The sequence below is a fragment of the Schistosoma mansoni genome, chromosome 6 (assembly GCF_000237925.1).
Source record: "Schistosoma mansoni strain Puerto Rico chromosome 6, complete genome".
NCBI lineage: Eukaryota > Metazoa > Platyhelminthes > Trematoda > Strigeidida > Schistosomatidae > Schistosoma > Schistosoma mansoni.
Window position 1 is genome coordinate 14,232,926 of NC_031500.1, and position 18,527 is coordinate 14,251,452.

Sequence of the window (18,527 nt, forward strand, 5' to 3'; positions counted from 1 at the left end):
TAGGAATAATATATATTTGTAAAATCTCAGTGAATGAATTTGTAGTAAATTATTATTAGTAAATTATCATAATTCCTTGAAAAAGCTTGGACCAGGTTGCCAGGCGAAACGTTGGATTTACTACAAATTCATTCGCTGAGATTTTACAAATATATTATTCCTATTTAATGTCTTACATCAACTCGGCGCTCAAATACTGTGAAACTATTCGCTCTAATTTAGACGAGAGTTCTTATATGTTCATTAAGTCATTTCAGAAAGATAGATCATAATTACATAGTAGTAGTAGTAGTAGTAGTATATCTAGCCACAATCCATTCCCCAGTTTTTAAACAATAAGTTACGTTCAACGAAGTTCTTGAAATATGTTTACATCTTATTAATGAATAACTTAAATAGTAACCAATTTGACTTTGTCCTATCATCGTCCGATCGCCTCCAACCATTCAGTGTTATATTTAACTCACAACCATTATAATTTAAAGTCTACTTCTCAGAATCAACTGATTAAATTTAATCAACGCTGAAAACTTTGTTGCTTGAACGGTAACATCAAAATTAACTGTAGCATATTCCCAAGTTTTATACTCAGTATCAAAAAATAACTTACATCGTTCAAGTCACGAGCTGATCTTAGTTAGAGTACCATTGAAAATCTATAATCACTTGACGGGCGTTTCGTTTTAGTATGGAACTCTACACTGATGCGCTTCAGCAACCGCGTATCGGGGATTCGAACTCAGATCTTCTGTCTCGCTTGTGAATGCATAACTTTATGACCACTTAGTCGGCATCCAACGATGTTAATGTTTAATTTCTATCAGTTCACAATGTTACCCAGTTCTCATCCATTCCATGTAGTGGATAACTGTCTCATACCCGACATAATTGAATCCCACTAGGCATGGCTTATCACTAGAACTTCAGGAGTTGCATCTTGAAGTTAGTCATTAGTGAGCACAAGAACCGTCATATCAGCTAACTCCATTAGTCTAATACTAATTGGCTTCAGTACTTTACCTGAAGTTTTCACCATAAATATGAGTCCTTAGTAACAGTGTGATATGGATTCATGCATATCTCTAATTTTGCAGACTAATGATTTCAGAACAATTATAGTGAATTGGGCATGTGTTGAGATGAAATCGATAAAATATTAAGTATTAATACTGATGAGTTCTTTCATAACTGGTAAAGATATTTAATCCGTAGGACTAGTTAGTCATTAACTATGATAGTGATAAGATGATCACGGGATTACTCAATTTTTGTTAATAAAGTTAAAACTTTACTATTAAAAACGATAAGCACGAGTGCTCTTTATCATAACCTCTGGATTTTACCGATTAGTTGTCACACTACTTTTAGGTAACTGTTTTTCCGTGTGCTTCAAAGTCATGCCTTCGTTACCATACATGCTGAGTTGTATCATTTCAGGTATTTTTTGCTTGAATATCAAGTTCTTCCTACATTTTATTTTCTTCCCGTGTTAGTGAGGCTAATTGTTGAAGTATAATGTCATGGATTGATTGCAATTAGATAATAGCACTGCTGGATATCGGCTTAATGGTCTAGAGGTTAAGTGTTTGTGCTCAAGACCAAAGACCCTCTGTTCGATTCCAGCTTTCAGGTTCATCACCAAGTTATCTCATACTAGGAAGAGACGCCCATCGAGTGCTTCCAGACTTTCAATGGTGCTCTAACTTAGATCGGTTCACAATTTTAATGAAATTGTTGAAGTGTTATGCACTGCTAACTCTCGCTATCGAGCTCACAATAATACTGTTTGTATATTCGACTGGCTCAATCGTTTGTTTAATATGCAAGTGTTGCAGGCCAATACATAGTAGAAGCAGAAATTAGCCAAGTAAACGGAAAAACCTGTTTTGTTATTAAATACTTTCAATTAAGTAATAAAATATATCACGAACTGTTAAGACACTTTAGTTTATTTGTTTGATCTTTAATTCTGATATTCTTTCCCATTTCATTTTATGATAGCTCATTAAAACAAGCCGACAAAACATTGGTCTTATCACGACTAATTGTTTTACGTAATCATCGTAGACAATTAAGATTAAAACAAACACTAAACATTTTATTTCGATTACGTAATCTACAAAATAATGTTCAACGGCTTGATACACTCATTAAGGTATGATTTAATTTATAACTGTATTTCTCTTTGAATGTTTAGTGTTTTTCAACACGTTTATTATTATTTTATTATAATGGAAGTAGTAGTGTGTTGTGTTTAGTTGTGAAGCAATGGGGTAACGATTCGTACTCTCATCCCAACTGTCGGGTTGCCTGTTCGAGCATCACTTTGCTTATTTCAATTCAGGAAGCTAACGAATTATCATTAGTTCTCAAAGTTGGGTAGACAGTGTTACGTTTCGTTCGTTAGTCACATCAACTACATATTGGTTTATATTGGATAGTCCAAAACTATCCATCGTTCAAGTCTCTAGAAGCCCAGAAAACGTCAAGAAGTGTTTTATTCGATTAGCATTGATTAGGAGCTTCTCAGAAATATCTAGAAAAATGAAGAATCACCTGTCACATTTTTGATAAGTTGATTATCCATACCGTTACCATATTAAGTATGTCTCTAGGACGTTCCAGAAGACCAATGTCATACAACTCTATAAATATCCTTAATTCTCTGTTCTTACATTAATCCCAGAGTGAAGGTCTTACTGTTCGCGCCTTTTCTCTCTTGTCTTAGTTGACATTTGGAAGTAGTCTTTGGTTATAGAGATCGGCAAGGAGAGACAGTGATAAGTATCCCAGTAGCAAACTTATCATACATGTTATTTCATTTAGATTTCAATGTCAGTTGTTGATCAGTCTGTCGAATTCGTGATCATAATTGTTTACGTGACCTAATATTGAAGGATTCATCTTAATAACTTGTAATTAACACTTTAGATTTCTAAGTGTATGAGTCTTTTGAGCAATTGACTTATTGTTATAGTAGATCAGAAGATTTCACAAAATATATCTAACTGAGACAGTGCTTTGTATCCTTACACCTTCCGATTCACTGGTTATAGTGGTTTGTCGTTACTATAACTATCTACTTATTTAAATAATGTAATAAATCTTCTGCGGTCATTTTGGAAGTTTCATCGGTTTTCCGGTTTTCAATTATCACGTTGTTACGACAGTTCCCAAAACTCTAATGACTTGTTCGGCTCATACATTTTGTTTGCCTAAATTAGTCTTAAAATAAAAGTTTATTCGTATTACAGCACTCTTAAATTTACCTAAGATTCAAAAGTCATGAATTAATAAGAGTGTCTACATGATCAATTAAAACTGTTATTGCAAGAATTGGATGCTCAAGTCCAACCGGTAGTTGGTCCTTATTTTCAAAACCTTGTTTTCTGTAGAAGAAATTATATCCATCTGATAGGAAAGTTTATCTTATTTTTAGAATTTAACATTATTGGAAAACATTTCTGTTCATTTATAAAGTATTTAATAAATTTGATGTGACGTCCTTGGTATGAAAGGAGGAATTAATTTTATGTATCAGTATATAACTTTTGTAGAGATCACTAAATGTTGTTGATATCACGAACCAACCTAAGTTAGACTTCCATTGCAAACCAGGTAGCTCTGGATAATTGGTTCGTCCTAGTATTCAACTCTGTAACAGCTTAAACCTACCGGGTAAGAGGCAGTCACCTACCGAAAACAATAGTCGATGGTCGCGCAATACCATGAATTGAGTGAGGTTAGACGTTAACGCTGTTAGACATCAACTCAGTGTTCTAGTAGTTAACCGTTCAAGAGCGAGACTGAAGGTCCTGAGTTTGGCCCCCAATGCGGTCTTGGTCGCGCACTTCGGAAACGTCTCATACAGATATTCAGTGCTTCTTGGTTTTCTTTGTATATCTAACTTAGGTAGGTTCGTAATATCAATAACAATTGCATAGATGTTTGTTTTATCATGTTGCAAAACTCTTGAAAGTAGTTTTAGTTAGAGAAATAGGTCATTGTGATGAGCTTCATTTGATTCATTGAAGTCTTTTTAGTCAGTTAACTTCCATTATTTAATCAGTAAAATACCATTTAACCTTATACAATTTATTAGTTATTTTGATAGGAAACGATTATACATTTTAGGATCGGTCGCTATTGGAGATTTACGTCATGTTTATCTTTAGATGTACAATCACCGATAACCCAGCAGCAGTGAACAACTGTATCGCTCTGGTGTAGGAATTTTCGACAGTACATACCAGAGGTCTCATAAAATAGGATCAAATCATGAACTCCATGGTTCACATATAAAGTAATTGTTGTGGCCACTGATAGTTTTGGACTTCGATTTCTGGTGGGGTCGTTAGCATGTAATATTTAAGAGTCCCAAACTTATAATGAAGCTATAAGTCATTTTATTCCTTAAAAACTCATTTGTTCTAATTGTTTTTTTTATAGCAAGGTGACTTTTATGATGCTATTCAACTACATCGTGAAAGTCTTGTGCTTTTGGAAGATTTCCGTTCATACCGGTGTATTGAGTAAGTTGTAGAATTCGATTTTTCACAATGTTTATGTATAAAATCATGAATGTTTCCTATATTTGAGTTCTGCTCAGTTTGTAGTGACTAGAGTGCGTTGAAGAACTAGTTGAATTTAGAGAATGCTGGATAAGATATATTTTATTCTTACTGAAATACCAACATATACAACAATATATTACTTATTTGACTTCAGACGTGTGGTTGTAGTTCGATTGACGTTGTACTGTAGAGAGCTAAGCACTCCTTTAATTTGAATATAGTGAATTTTGAAACTAGTTTACGATTGAATTCTCATTTTATAAGAAGTAAATTGTTCAACACAAGGTTCATAGCCCTGGTACAATTTAATGACGTCTGTTCATTTGGAAATCCTAAGTGGAATAAAAAAGTTATCCATTTCCTTATGGTTTTAGTGATTGTTACATACCTCTCTCTAATATAAAAGAGAACCTTTTTAAATCCGGTAAAATTCACAAAGCGGCTAATTATGAAAATGGTTTTTAAAAATTTTGTTTTCTAAATAAAAAGCGAATCTATGTAAACATAGAATGGAACTTTGTATTTCATGTATGAAGATTGTTGAGGACATAGATAAATAAAAATTGATCTAACTTCATCGCAAATAGCTCTTATCACGTTAGTATTAGCTTAACTGTCAAGGCAGTACACTTCATAAATACCGTCGAATGGTGTATTGTTGCATAATATGTCTAAACTGAATCACTTATATATCATCAAATAATTCAAATTCCATTATTCAATGGTTTAGATTTAGATTTTTGGGTAATGGCTAAGAGTGAAAATCCAGTTAGGCATTTCGTCCTTTTTCGGTCTCATCAGCTACACCTATTCGCACTTCAGGATTTGAATATTCCGCTAGCCACTATTGAAGAATGTAATGAGAATTTTTGACCGTTATTATATTGAGGAGGATTTCTCACTTCTATATAGTCACTTATTAGAATCGCTTATTTATCGACTCCAGTATTGACAAATCCGTTTATATCAAGTAACACTAATGACCTTCTCTGTACCTGTCTTGTCGATTAAGTATACTGACGCTGACCGGCCGGCGGGACTTCTGTCCTCAACGTGCACATTTAGGAAACCATAAAACCCAGTCGATTCACTTTGGATTACATGATCAGAATTAATTGATAATAACAAAGGACAATCTGTAAATAGCTAGACAATTTGTAGTGGAAAACTGAGTAATAGGTGGATAAACAATTAAATTTAATTGATGGGAGGTATGACATACATCAATAGTTATTGAGTCAAATAAAAGCTTACAATTAGGTCAATATAAAAATATATTCAGTAAACATAGATATATAATCCTCCGTAGAATAGCCCTCAAAGTTTTATGTATTCCACCTATATCATCCATAACTAACAAGAGACATCACTTTTGGACATTCCATACATTAACAAAGACTAGTTCAGTGCAGTTCTAAATATTAAGAATTAGATGATCCTTTCAAATAATGATATAAATTTCCATTAATGTACCAAATAGCTATACACATTCCATCTACTGTCCCAATTTAATTCTTGTTAAGTGGTAATAAGACCAAGGTCTTTTTGATCAAACGGAGTGTTTCTGCCCAAGTATTCACCGTTATATCAAGTTTGTCAAATAATGAACAACATGTATTTAAAAATAATTAATATTTTGTTATATGTGCTATACAAATAGTTCTCGAAATTTAATCTCTAGTAAGTATACAGATTACATCGTTAGTTTTGTATTCCTGATATATATTTAGTGTAATTGGGATGTGATTAGTCAGTAAGCTTAAACTAATAGACACTCAACTCACTGGCTTTTTAATGTGTGATTTCTACTCTGAACTCACTGAGCGTAGACTGCTTGTAGTTGTGTTGAATAAATTATTGTTCCATCTTTACTCTGATTCTCTTATTCCGGTCGTAAATCGTACAGCAGTTGTAACGTGACCCAATCTGTGTCTAGCATATCGATCGAGTATTTAGTATTTAGTAATATTCCTATCTCGGTCACCTGTCGTGTTATCGTATAATAGTAGTAAACATTGACAAACGTAGATAATCTTATTCTACCAATATCTAATACTTGATTAAATATTAAGCTTCATTTCCACAAACCTTCTTAATTTCCTTGTATTTATCACCGTCTTTTGTTGTTTTCGCTGTTTCTCAAAGATCCATTCATAGCAAGTTGAAAGCATCAGAATTACGTATTGATGAGAAATTAGATTCAGAATTACAAAGAAGCTGTGAACATTTTGACGAGAAATCATATTCAACTGTTCAGCGTGCATTTGAGTAAGTCATGTATACTTGTACTTTCAGTATTAGAGAAACACATTACAACAACACTATTTTGCATCGTGGCACTGAACTCCTTTAAGATTCAGAGAGAATATTGAAACAAATTGGTTGCTCCTCACTCCGTGATCCGCCAGTGTAAATATGTCAGTCTTACGAAGATGTCAGTTACTACTCAAAATCTTCGGTACTGATCATTGTAATATTGGGTCGCTTCAAGATTGCAGACACTGTTCCGTCCCATGATCGTCCGATTCAGTTAGGTACGCTACATGTACACTTGCCCTACCACCGGCGCAAGTGAAAAGATTAAGACATAACTAAGAAGCTCTAATTGACTAACTACATAATTAAGTATACAAATCGTGGGTATATAAACATTTTTCCTTTTGATTCAGACAAGGACATATAGATAAGACCTTGACTATACACATATTCGAGTTCTTTGAATAGCTTGCCTCGTGTATGATTTTGCCACCTATTGTTTTGCTTAATGATGATATATATATAGATTAGGATTAGACTTTTGTGTGTACACCGATTGTTCAATGAAACTGATAGTGATTTTAACCGCAGTGTTTTTAAAATTATAATCACGCTCCTAATATCTTCATAACTTTGTGCTTTAAGCATCAGGAGAGAATGAGCTGTTTTTAGTAATCATGGTTTATAGGTTAACTAACTCGACATCTAGTACTCAAAATTCTCAGAACTCACATAAACCCACATAAATTATTTTAGCTTCTGAACAGACCAATTTATTCATTCTTCTCAAGTCGCATTTTTACCATATCACCTATTCGCTTATTAGCCCTGATTGTTTTGATATGATCGTATGTGTGTTAATTGTTCACCTTGTTCATCACGTGTCTAATTTATTGAGTTACTTTTGGTCAAATGGAGTTGGTTCACTCTCCTTCGCCGCTGCGCGTCACTTCGTTTCTCTGATTGTCTGTTCAGTTCAATGAGTGTACGAAACATACATTTTCGAACTTGATTCTCGTATTTGACTTATTTCGTTATTCATTAACGCGATTTATGTCGATAACAATATACGAGGCCAGCTGGAATGTATATAGCGATAACAACGTCGTCCGATCTAATTGGAGATAGATCACAGCACCATTAAAGGATAACATTCTTTTCATGGTTTCATGTATATAGCTAATGCCAATCATTTTATATTGTTATTTTTACAAATATACAGATTACTAGGAAGTACTCAGACAACATTTGCTCAATTACAAATGCATTATGTAGCAGCCATACAACGTAAATCATTCTATCTAGTTCAATTTCATGTACATTCAGCATCTCAGTCAGATACATCTGGGAATAAGATAATTACTAATTATTCTTATCCGGAATTATGTCAAGTGAGTGGTCAGTATTGACATACTTTGCATCATATAAAAAAGTGTTTTCTCATCTGAGGTTTTTGCAAGGGTAAATAATAGTCAGTCATTTGAAATTTTAAAACTTATTATGGTGTTTATTTAACGAATTTAACAAAATACCCTTTTTGAATTGTAAGATTAATAAATGGATTTTAATAATGGTGGAGAAGATTTGTAGCTCAGGTGGATGATTTTGATGTAGGTTTGTTCTCTAAGCTGGATGGTTTGGTCGTGGAGCTTTCATCGTCCATCTGAACGACATCATTAGCACAAACTTCGGGTAGAAGTGAAGTGTTTGAATAATATCAAGGATACAGTATACTATTGATATTGTCTGAAAACAACATAATTAAACAGTTTGCAATTCATGGAACAATACAGCACCAGTAAAAGCTACATCCATTTGAACTACAAATTTCCTTTATTATTATTAACTTTGAATGGTCACTTAACATTGTTTAACAGCTCAACTGGTCAACCCTTGTAGATGAACAAGTTTATTTTTTAGACTTACATGATTTTAAGCAATTGGCTTACATGTTACTGTAAGTTTATATATTTGATAAAATTCGATTAGACTATGATACACTAAAATAAGTAGTATATATCTGCAACTCAGTAAGTAAGAAGTTATTAGGTAAGTATATATGAGATAGTACGAATGTGTTTGTACATATACACATTGTTATAATGGTTTATTACAACTCATTGTATATAAATAAATTTAAATCCAACTTTCGATTATGTGACTACTAATGCTGTTTGGTGATTGAAGATAGTCTTCAGGGAACCTTCGGCCGAAATTTCTTGTCAGTTGATACTTACTATCAACGACCAACCTTCAATCTTGTGGGAACTGATACTCCCTAGTGGATTTTGACGTACGGCACTTGACACTAAGATCAAAGACTTTGCCAATAAACAACTTGAGCCACAATCGACCTCCTGTAGGAAAGATATTTACAATTAATTAATCAGAATAGGGATTTGTGGAGATTGAAGTATGTTTAATAGTTGAATCCACGAGCCGATCTACTATCAGGGTTAGACATTAATACCTTTGGATACCGGCTCAGTAGTTTAAATGTTGAGAGTTCGCGTCCAAAACTGAAGGTCTTGGATTCCAGTTTCGCGTGAGGGGTCGTGGATGCGCACTGCTGAGGAGTCCCATGCTGGGACGAAACGGACATTCAGTGCTTCCAGGCTTTTAATGGTGGCCTAGCTTAAATCGACTTTCGGACTCAACTATCGAAATAATTTATCAGTAAGTAGTGGATGACCTATGCTATATTTGTCTAATCCTCTTTAATTAACAGTATGCACATATGCCAATTAGAGACTGACCAGTTGCAGTCCTAAACACATCGATGGGAAGATCCAAACAAACAATACTAAGTGAACTCTTTAATTAATGCCTAATGAATTCTGTCAGTCAAGTTGCAATATGACCACTAATGCTATCTCAGTCTTAAAATTCACCAAGATCATGTAAGTTTTAATTGACTCTAAACAGCTGCTCCTTAGTATTGACGCGTTTCATTAAATATGTATCCTCTTCATCCTATTAATATTATTGTTCATAGCAACTTCCACATTGGACCTTATTACGGTGTTTGAGATCGATTTGTCAAAATATGTGGGAAATTCTATTATGTTATCATCGTACAATTCAATGGCATAAAAATCGAGCGTCTGGCAAAAGTGTACGTTTGTTCCTACTTATATAAAAGTTTGTTTTAGTATTATTTTTTCAGTAAATTCAGTAGTATGTCTGTGTATTTTACTGCAAATAGTTATTTATTTTTAGTAGCAAGATAATGAGTTAATTTTCGAAGAAAGCAAACCTACTTTAACTAAAAATGCTCATTATTTCAATTCTGTTTAGTTTTTCAAAGAAAGATCTGCAAGTTAACACTATGTTTTATGTCCCCACAGTTTACTGAATCAACTTGTGTCATGACTGAATAGTAAAAAAAGGATCCCTAGTAGTATAGTTTAACCATGTCAAAATTGAGGTAATAGATCATCAGTGACATTGAATAATAATCAGATTATCTGTTTTAACTGAAGTTGAAAATATAGATCACATTGTATTTTAGCCTAGCGGTTGCCACGAGATATGAGTTCAGTCTAATATGCTGATCGAGTATAGACATTGTAAGGACGGCTCGTCGGTAGACTCTAGGAAGCCTTAAGAAGCCCAGGAAGAACCACAGACATTCCATCCATTCACTGCTAGGGGAGTATTCTAGAATGTCGACGTGTAGCTTCCCCATTGGATGGATAAGAATGACCCCTATTCGCCTATTGGTTGTCTTAGATGATGATTTACTCTCAGTCAAAAAACTATAAATACACGAGATTTCTGTACTATATTTTGACACTGATTTGGGGAATAAACTTCCTACTTACTAGTCTTCTGTCTTCTCTTTTGCGACGTTTCGGGTTCTATCGTTCAAGTAGTCTAGTAGTTCGCGGCATAGTAAGAATCAAAGCTCTAGATATAACAGACTTGTATCGACACATCGTTTCCACGTTAAATCGTTAGGGTAAAATTGTAAACGAGACATACTACTAGAAAGATTTGATTATATACTTACTCTAAGTCTAAGTCTACATATCCTCGTTTGAATCGAAAGATAATCACTTGTACACATGATTTATGGATGTTGTAATTCAGTTTGATATTTATATCTTCTTACAAATTTCAATCTTCTCATCTGTATGGTAGGTTTGGTATATCATAGGAAATGTACGAAGTAGCCGTAGAACAATAACATACTCCCGTGTTAGTTCGTAAATGCATAGTACTGATGTTGAGTATGAAATGTATGAAATGAAACGGCTGTGTTCAGTGCTTGCATGTTTTGATATTGTGTGTCTTTCCGAAATCATTCACTCTAGAAAACAAAACCAATACATACCTTCACCATTATTCACAAATTATTTTTTAATTTTATCCTCACTTCTTTTTTCTTTTTGTAGTCATCCGAAACATATCCCTCTGCATCTAGTCACACTAAACATAAATCGTTCACTTCAAATTCTCTACTTAGTAATTCCAAATACCATAAACCGAAATTAAAAGTTGACAATAATGATCGTGATGATATTGTTGTCACTACTGAAATTGATCAAGACAGTAGTACAGTGACGAAGTCATACGTTAACATAAATAATGATCATGGTTGTGATCCACAGTTGGCAAGACAATGGCATGATTATGTCACGTGTAAATTAGATTCTGGTCGGTCACGTATATGGTCAGAAATCATTTCGCGTATTGAACCAATTTTAAATCTTGTTAGTCAATTTGCCAGAGATATGACATTTGATCAGATTGCTTCATTATTATCTACTATTAATCAGTAAGTTTCGATTGAATAACATCTTTGTTGTTGTTAGTGTTCATGTTAAAGAATTGTATGTTTGCTAGCAAACAATATTGTTTACATTTTGTAGATCTTATTCGTCACAGCTTAATCTCAGCTGATAAAGTACCGTTGGAAACCAAGGGGCACTAAACAGTAGTTTTGTTCTCCTATAAAAGTCCCCAACAGTGTACACTCGTTCATGATTTCTCCAGAAACTTATTTTAGGATGTTCCTTAAGTTCTAAATAAGAAGTTATGACCGGCGAACCTCAAGCATTTCTGAAGTGAAACACTTGTCACCAATGATATCAAATGGTCGTCATCCAATATGGCAGATTGTTTGAAGTTGGAATTATTTATTTGGACGCCTACACGATGTTTCTAAGACTTAGGCGTTCGTACGTGGTGAAGTTATGAGTATGGGCTCTAGAGGAGACCCATATTAGGCTGAAATAGCTGTCCAATCCGTCATTCTCAAAGACTCGCCAACTGTCACCAACTTGTATTGAATACAATCTACAAGTCAAATCAATCTCCGCTAAACTCAATCAACGAAACTATTGTTCTTTGTATTATTAACTAATAATTAGAAAAAACACATGTAAACTAACAGTATTGTTTTCAATTAACTGTTCATAGGGCTTTACTCTAAACCACAGTAACATTTTGTATGGAAACATAAAAATTGGTAAACCAATCAAGACAATCTACGAATCAATGATAGTGTTGTAGGTTGCCTAATTAAATCCCGTGTGTGAGATTGAGGTTGTAGACTTCTGATAGGGCCATACTAGGACTAATGACCGTCCAGTGCTCCAGGTTTTTACTGGTGGTCTAACATTGATCGGTTCATGATTTCAATGAAAAAAAAAACAAATTGTTAGTAAGATAACTAACACTTGAGAAAATAAAATTCATTAGATAATCATTATAAATAGTTATTATGAAACGGTTTTGAATAATCAATTTAAGTATGCATATAGTAAAGAGATTATTTGGAAGAAGCGAAGAAAGACAAGAGAATGATCATGATCGAGATATTACAAATTTATTTTAGCCTTAACTAGGATTGCTGACTCTAATCCTTATGGCTTTCCGTATATATAAACAATGTGACCTCATCCCACTGGTTGAGTGTGAGAGTATTCAGAAAATAACTTTGGACACCTTAGTTTGGTCTAGTACATATGACCACTAACAATCAAGTGAGATAAAACAAAACGAAATATTGACTTTGTTTGACCCCTTTCAAACAACGCTGTGAGTGCTCACTAAGTTCGATACAACTGTCTTTACGCGAACAACCGAATTGATCAGTACAGGTTGAAGCGATAGATCTAGTTAACATATCCTTGAATTAGGTAACCATCATTGACGAACTAAAAAGTAACAATTGTTAATTTGATTTTCGATAATACTTTCAGCAATTCCGAATGGTCGATCTTTTCCCTTCATGGACATGATTCATTGTTTTACACCTTAATGTGTAACCAATTACCGAGGAGTTCAATTTATTCCCCTTTGATAAAAAGGATATGGATTACACAATTTTTACTAATTACCTCATTATTTTAGATAAATGTTTCATTGAGAGTTGTTCAATTTTAAGACAGATTTCATCCTAGACTAAGATATCGATATAACAAATTAGTTAAAACGAGGAAGAATTAGACAGACAATTGTTTTACCTTTATTGAAGACTTATTCTAATTACTGAAATATCCACGATTTCATACAAGGTATCGACTTGAAATCTCACCTATTAAAGTACTTTTTAATTATTCTTCCAGAATTTCCTGTTATTTAGTCAACATCAGTCAGTAATTATCTTTGAATTAGGTCATTACTATTGACTTAGTAATGATGAGATATATGTTTCTCACGAAATTATTAAGACAAATGTCAAAATAGTCGAAGTAACAACAGTTTTGGTAGTAATATAAGATTTTACGATTAGGAAACATAATTCTGGTAGACAGTATGAATTCATAGATTAAAAAGTATGAGAACATTCCAAAATTTATGTTCTAAAGGGCGACAAACAGTGAATGCATTTACATTGTTTCCATTGAATTTGAGCCATGTCACTCAACGTTCTTGACTTTTGTTTACTATAATCGCACTTTAAGCTATAGAAAGATTAATTTTGATGAAATGTTAATGGGAAAATAGTTATATCCCTTTGTACACAAATGCATACATATATCTGTGTCACAATTGATTGATCACTGGGTAGTGATCAATGTCATACGTGTTAAGTCCTTCTTAGTGCTGATCTCAGTCCTACAGGAGGTCGGTGGCGGCCCGAATAGCTCAGTGTTAACGTCTCTGACTGTGAAGCTTAGTGACACGGGATTTAATCCGTTAGGGAGCACCAGTTCCCTCAAGATTACAGGTACACCTTGCTGACGAGTGCCAGGTAGCACGAAACTCGGGTCCAGGGTTTCTTATTGACCACCTCCAATCACTATCTTTTATATCTGTGTACCCTGAACCTAAACAGTAACAATTACAATGCGTATATGTATATATATTTGCTAAAATCTATTAATAAACAAAAACACTAATTTATTCGATAAAGAAAATGAAAATTTGAAATTCAGTAATTTTTGTTTAAATCTCCTCCAAAGCGAGAAAAATCGATTCAATTTACTTTCCACCTTTATTTACATGAATCTATTAATGAATATTTTTCAATGTACGATCATATGTGGTCACTAACTAGTTTATGTCAATAAAATTCATGATTTCCAATACGCTATTCTTATTTGTAAATGAAAGGCGTTACTATTCATGTTTTGAAGGTTTTTGGCGTATATATATATATCTATATATCTATCTATCTATCTATCTATCTATCTATCTATCTATCTATATATATATATATATATATATATATATATATATATATATATATATATATATATATTGTATATAATCATGAAGAGCTTTCATAAGATCAGTTGTCATCTCAGGATGTCACACATTGTTAGTATATCGAGATAAAGTCAACAAGTTGAATTGTAATAAAGTCAAAATGATCCTACTACCAATCATAATACGAAGGGCAGAATATGGTTTGCGATGAAGAAGTCAGTAAATAATTATTTATGAATACTGAGGCTAAAGATGTAGTGTAAGAATATGAACGGATCTATTATGGCCATTGTTTATGATGCTGAGCTATGTTCCTATTGGTCTGTTATTCGCAAGCTTCTTTCTATGCCTTTTCCTTCAGTTCAGAAATCAGCAACCAGTCTTTACTTACTTTTTATTTCAAAACAGACGTGGTTTATTTACAAACATCCTGGACCGCATCACGCAATAAAATGAAAAATGGCAATCATAAATAAATGAGCCAACAGTGTCTGTAAATAGGGAAAGCTGTAAATAAAATACTGGTAACAAGTTTGGAATAGTAAGCCGTATAACAGTAGATACTAGGTTAAACGAAAGCTCGTTGGTAAAACAGAACTGTAAAACCAAATGCTTAGGTACACGAAGCCCCCAAATGCCCTGGTACGGTCGAGAGTGGGGAAAGTCCGCTCTCCCTCTCTAAATGCTCTCACATGGCCACGCGTATATAGCCTCAGCCAGGGTAGTCCTACTCACTGCCTTCTCGTGGCATTACTGTTGTTTACGAAATTGAGAGGAGGGAAAGCGAATGTCTGGCGCTTTAACCGGGTTGGTGGACACTGCGAGTACACCTAGGGGAGTTGGAAAACCCTCATTCCAAACCAATGGTGCACATGGGCCCCAGTATCCTGAGGGAACAAATGGCTTATGAATCAATTGTTGGTCACCGGCTACCATGGGACAGCATCTCCTTACGATACTTCACCGCCTATTGGGTCAGATATCTAGGTGAAAGGCTCGGGGTGTGGCCCCCTAAGAAAACCACCTGCTTCAGTTTGGGCGCCTGGGCAGTATCACAGTCCTCACACAAATCGAATGAGATTTGTGCGGCGTTTATGTATTTGGTGCTTCCTTGTACCAATATTTATGTGTTTAAATAAATAAATAAAATAAAGGTACATGAATCATTGGTATTTTTAAATTTGTCCTTTTGTAGGCTAGAATCATAATTGATTCCCTTCGGTAGCGTATCTGACCTATAATGTTTCGTCTACTGTACTGTTACCTATTTAAATAACCACTAGAAGAACATTACGAATTTAATTCATCATTGGTTGTCTAAGTTCAAATTAGATGTATCAAGTTTTAGCTGAAAAACATCACGTATTATGTCAAAGCCATTCACTAGTTTATCTAAATATGGATCTATAAAAATTCACGTTAATGAAACTAACAAATGAAAATCTATTACTACTACTGATATAATATAAATTGTGTGAATTGATTGCATCAAAAAAGTGTAATACGCTTTGTTGTTGATTCAAGCCCGTCTTTTTATCACGTTGTTTATTCACCAATCGAAATACGAACTATTCAGTCTTAGCACTGTGCCAAACCAATGGCGTTCGACCGTTATGAACAGCCCTAGCTTCCTTGTTGGTCCTCTGTCCACCTACTCCGTCCAGTTGAGTCCAGAACACCAATAACAGCTCCTGTTATGCGCATCATTTATTTCAAGCATACTTGGTTTATATACCAGACAAACAGAGCGCAATGAACCATAAAATAGGAAATAACATTTGTACAAAATCAAGCCAAAATGTGGCTTTGGACGTGGGAGACAGTAATCAATAATCTGAATATAATTCAGGAACAGTAAATCGTATAATAATAATCTATAGGGCAAAATGAAGCTTATAATAAAATGAATGTATATATTCATTAAATCTAATCACCGAATAGTTATACAATAAGAATATATATCGAATAATAGTCTATTAATAGGTCCCGGAAGTTACCCGTACTTTAATCTTCACTAGGATATAACACGCTTATGTTAGACTACTTCAATTCTGTCAATGTAATTATGATTAACTCATAAATAGGGTGTAGATTGGTGTACTTGACTTCAAGACACACACTAAGTTTGAAGTCTAGTAATACTACCCGATTGCTCAAACGTCAAAAGATGGGTCATGGTTCAGATCCGTGACTTAATAATCGAAAGGTTAACGTCCTAACTATTGAATCACCGCTCTAGTGGATGAACGAATCTTTTAATTTCATCATCTATACTATGTAATACCTTATCATAGTGTTTGCAATATCGATTCAATGATTTTTATTGGTGGAGTTTTGTTCTTTGATTTAGATGTTTTAATTACAAAGTTTTTATTGTTCTTTTTTTAAAAAAAAACAAGATCAGGACAAACTTTAGGTTGAGGTAAGCTATTCCTCTACATATATATGATTCATAGCTTGTCCTATCCATCCAGTTCAGAGGATTCAACGTTTTACCAAAATTATCCATCAGAGCTGTAATTTCTCATTATCTCATTTCCCATAAGTTTCATCATGTTTCTTTGTTTAGTTTTGTACATATAGGTGAAGAATTTTGTGAATGTTCACCAAATGAACTACTGGAAGCTTTACGAATTTCAATTCAAAAATATTTTAAAGACTTTCATCGGTAAATAAATGTTATTTTTTTGTTTTCTTTTAAAAATGATGTTTATTATTAACTATCCATTTCTAGAATAGCGCCTTTTGAAGTTTGTGAAATATGTATGGATTACATCACAAGTAATAAAAACCGCAGACAATGGAAGATGGCCACACAATTTTGTGGATTAACCAGAGTTAGATGTATATACCATTAGATCCCTGGTTCAATGGTCTGGAGGTTGTGTTTGCGTACGAAATCGAAGATCTTGGGTTCGGTCCTCACTTGGGTCGTGGATGCATACTATTCAGGCGTCTCATATTATTGTTGAAATGGCTACTTAGTGTTCCTTAGTTCGTCCAACCTTTTTAAAATTAACTAATCATAATCAGTGATCAGTTACCATTTTTTTTTACCAACAATTCTCAGAATATAAAGATATTTAAATGGCAAGGTTATCCATGATATTTTCAGTGTTCTATAAAAGTGATATATCAAACACATTTGGGTATTTTCCCCCTGATTTGTGAAAGAATACTTCAAATTAGACTTTAGTTTTCATTGAAGATTTCACTTAAAGACTCTAGAATTGACCGTAACTGTTTCGTATTGACATAGTAGTATAGCACAGCCTCATGTATCAAATGATCACAAGTATAGTGTAATTAAAGACTTAAAATGAAACTCCCAATAAACATTACACTCTAATATGAAACATTCATCCATCGAATGATTTTTAAAATGGTCGAATGTTTTGAACTCAACATACGTATTAATTATGGAAAACCTTGCGGACAATCTCAGACTGACAAGTCACTATTTCGAAAAAAACCCTACCAAACTTCAAATATCAAAATTATCTACTCAAATATTTTACTCTTGTAAATGAATAAAATGCATTGGATTTATTTCAAAGTCATAGATAGATAACCTCAGCTGTTTATGCGCGATAAAATCAATCCTAATCATAACAATATACACCGATTGGTTAAATGGTCAATGAAAATAATCTGTTAGTTAGTTAAATTCATTTAGTATTGTTTGTTCGAATCTTCCCATCGATATATTAGGACTGCAACTGGTGAGTCTCTAATTGGCATATGTGCATACTGTGCCTATTGCCTCGATATAGCCTTATTTCACAAGCATTGTAAGCATGGTGGCCGAGTGGATAACGCGATGGCGTTTGAAGCGAGGGTACTGGGTTCGAGTTTAAGAGTGAACATCAACTCTGAGATGCATGTACATCCAGCTGACGAGTCCCAAATAGGACGAAACGCGCGTCCTGGATTCCACTGCTAGCCACTATCCATCTTTACTTACAATGTTAGTTAGTTGGTTGATAGAGCTTGGAACATTTGAATGTTACTGTGCTTTTCATTTTGTCCATATTC

General features: G+C 33.9%; 1 protein-coding gene across 1 annotated transcript in view; it reads left to right on the top strand.

Moving 5' to 3' along the window:
• Smp_051000 (hypothetical protein) overlaps positions 1-18,527 on the top strand; it is a gene marked incomplete at its 5' end in the record, with an annotated part of 67,304 nt that overhangs the window by 14,080 nt on the left and 34,697 nt on the right. Inside the window, 4 exons of the mRNA XM_018798350.1 lie at positions 6,720-6,842; positions 8,053-8,221; positions 11,228-11,610; positions 17,062-17,160. Of these exons, the coding sequence (XP_018653301.1) occupies positions 6,720-6,842; positions 8,053-8,221; positions 11,228-11,610; positions 17,062-17,160 (774 nt within the window). The remainder of the gene's footprint in view (positions 1-6,719; positions 6,843-8,052; positions 8,222-11,227; positions 11,611-17,061; positions 17,161-18,527) is intronic.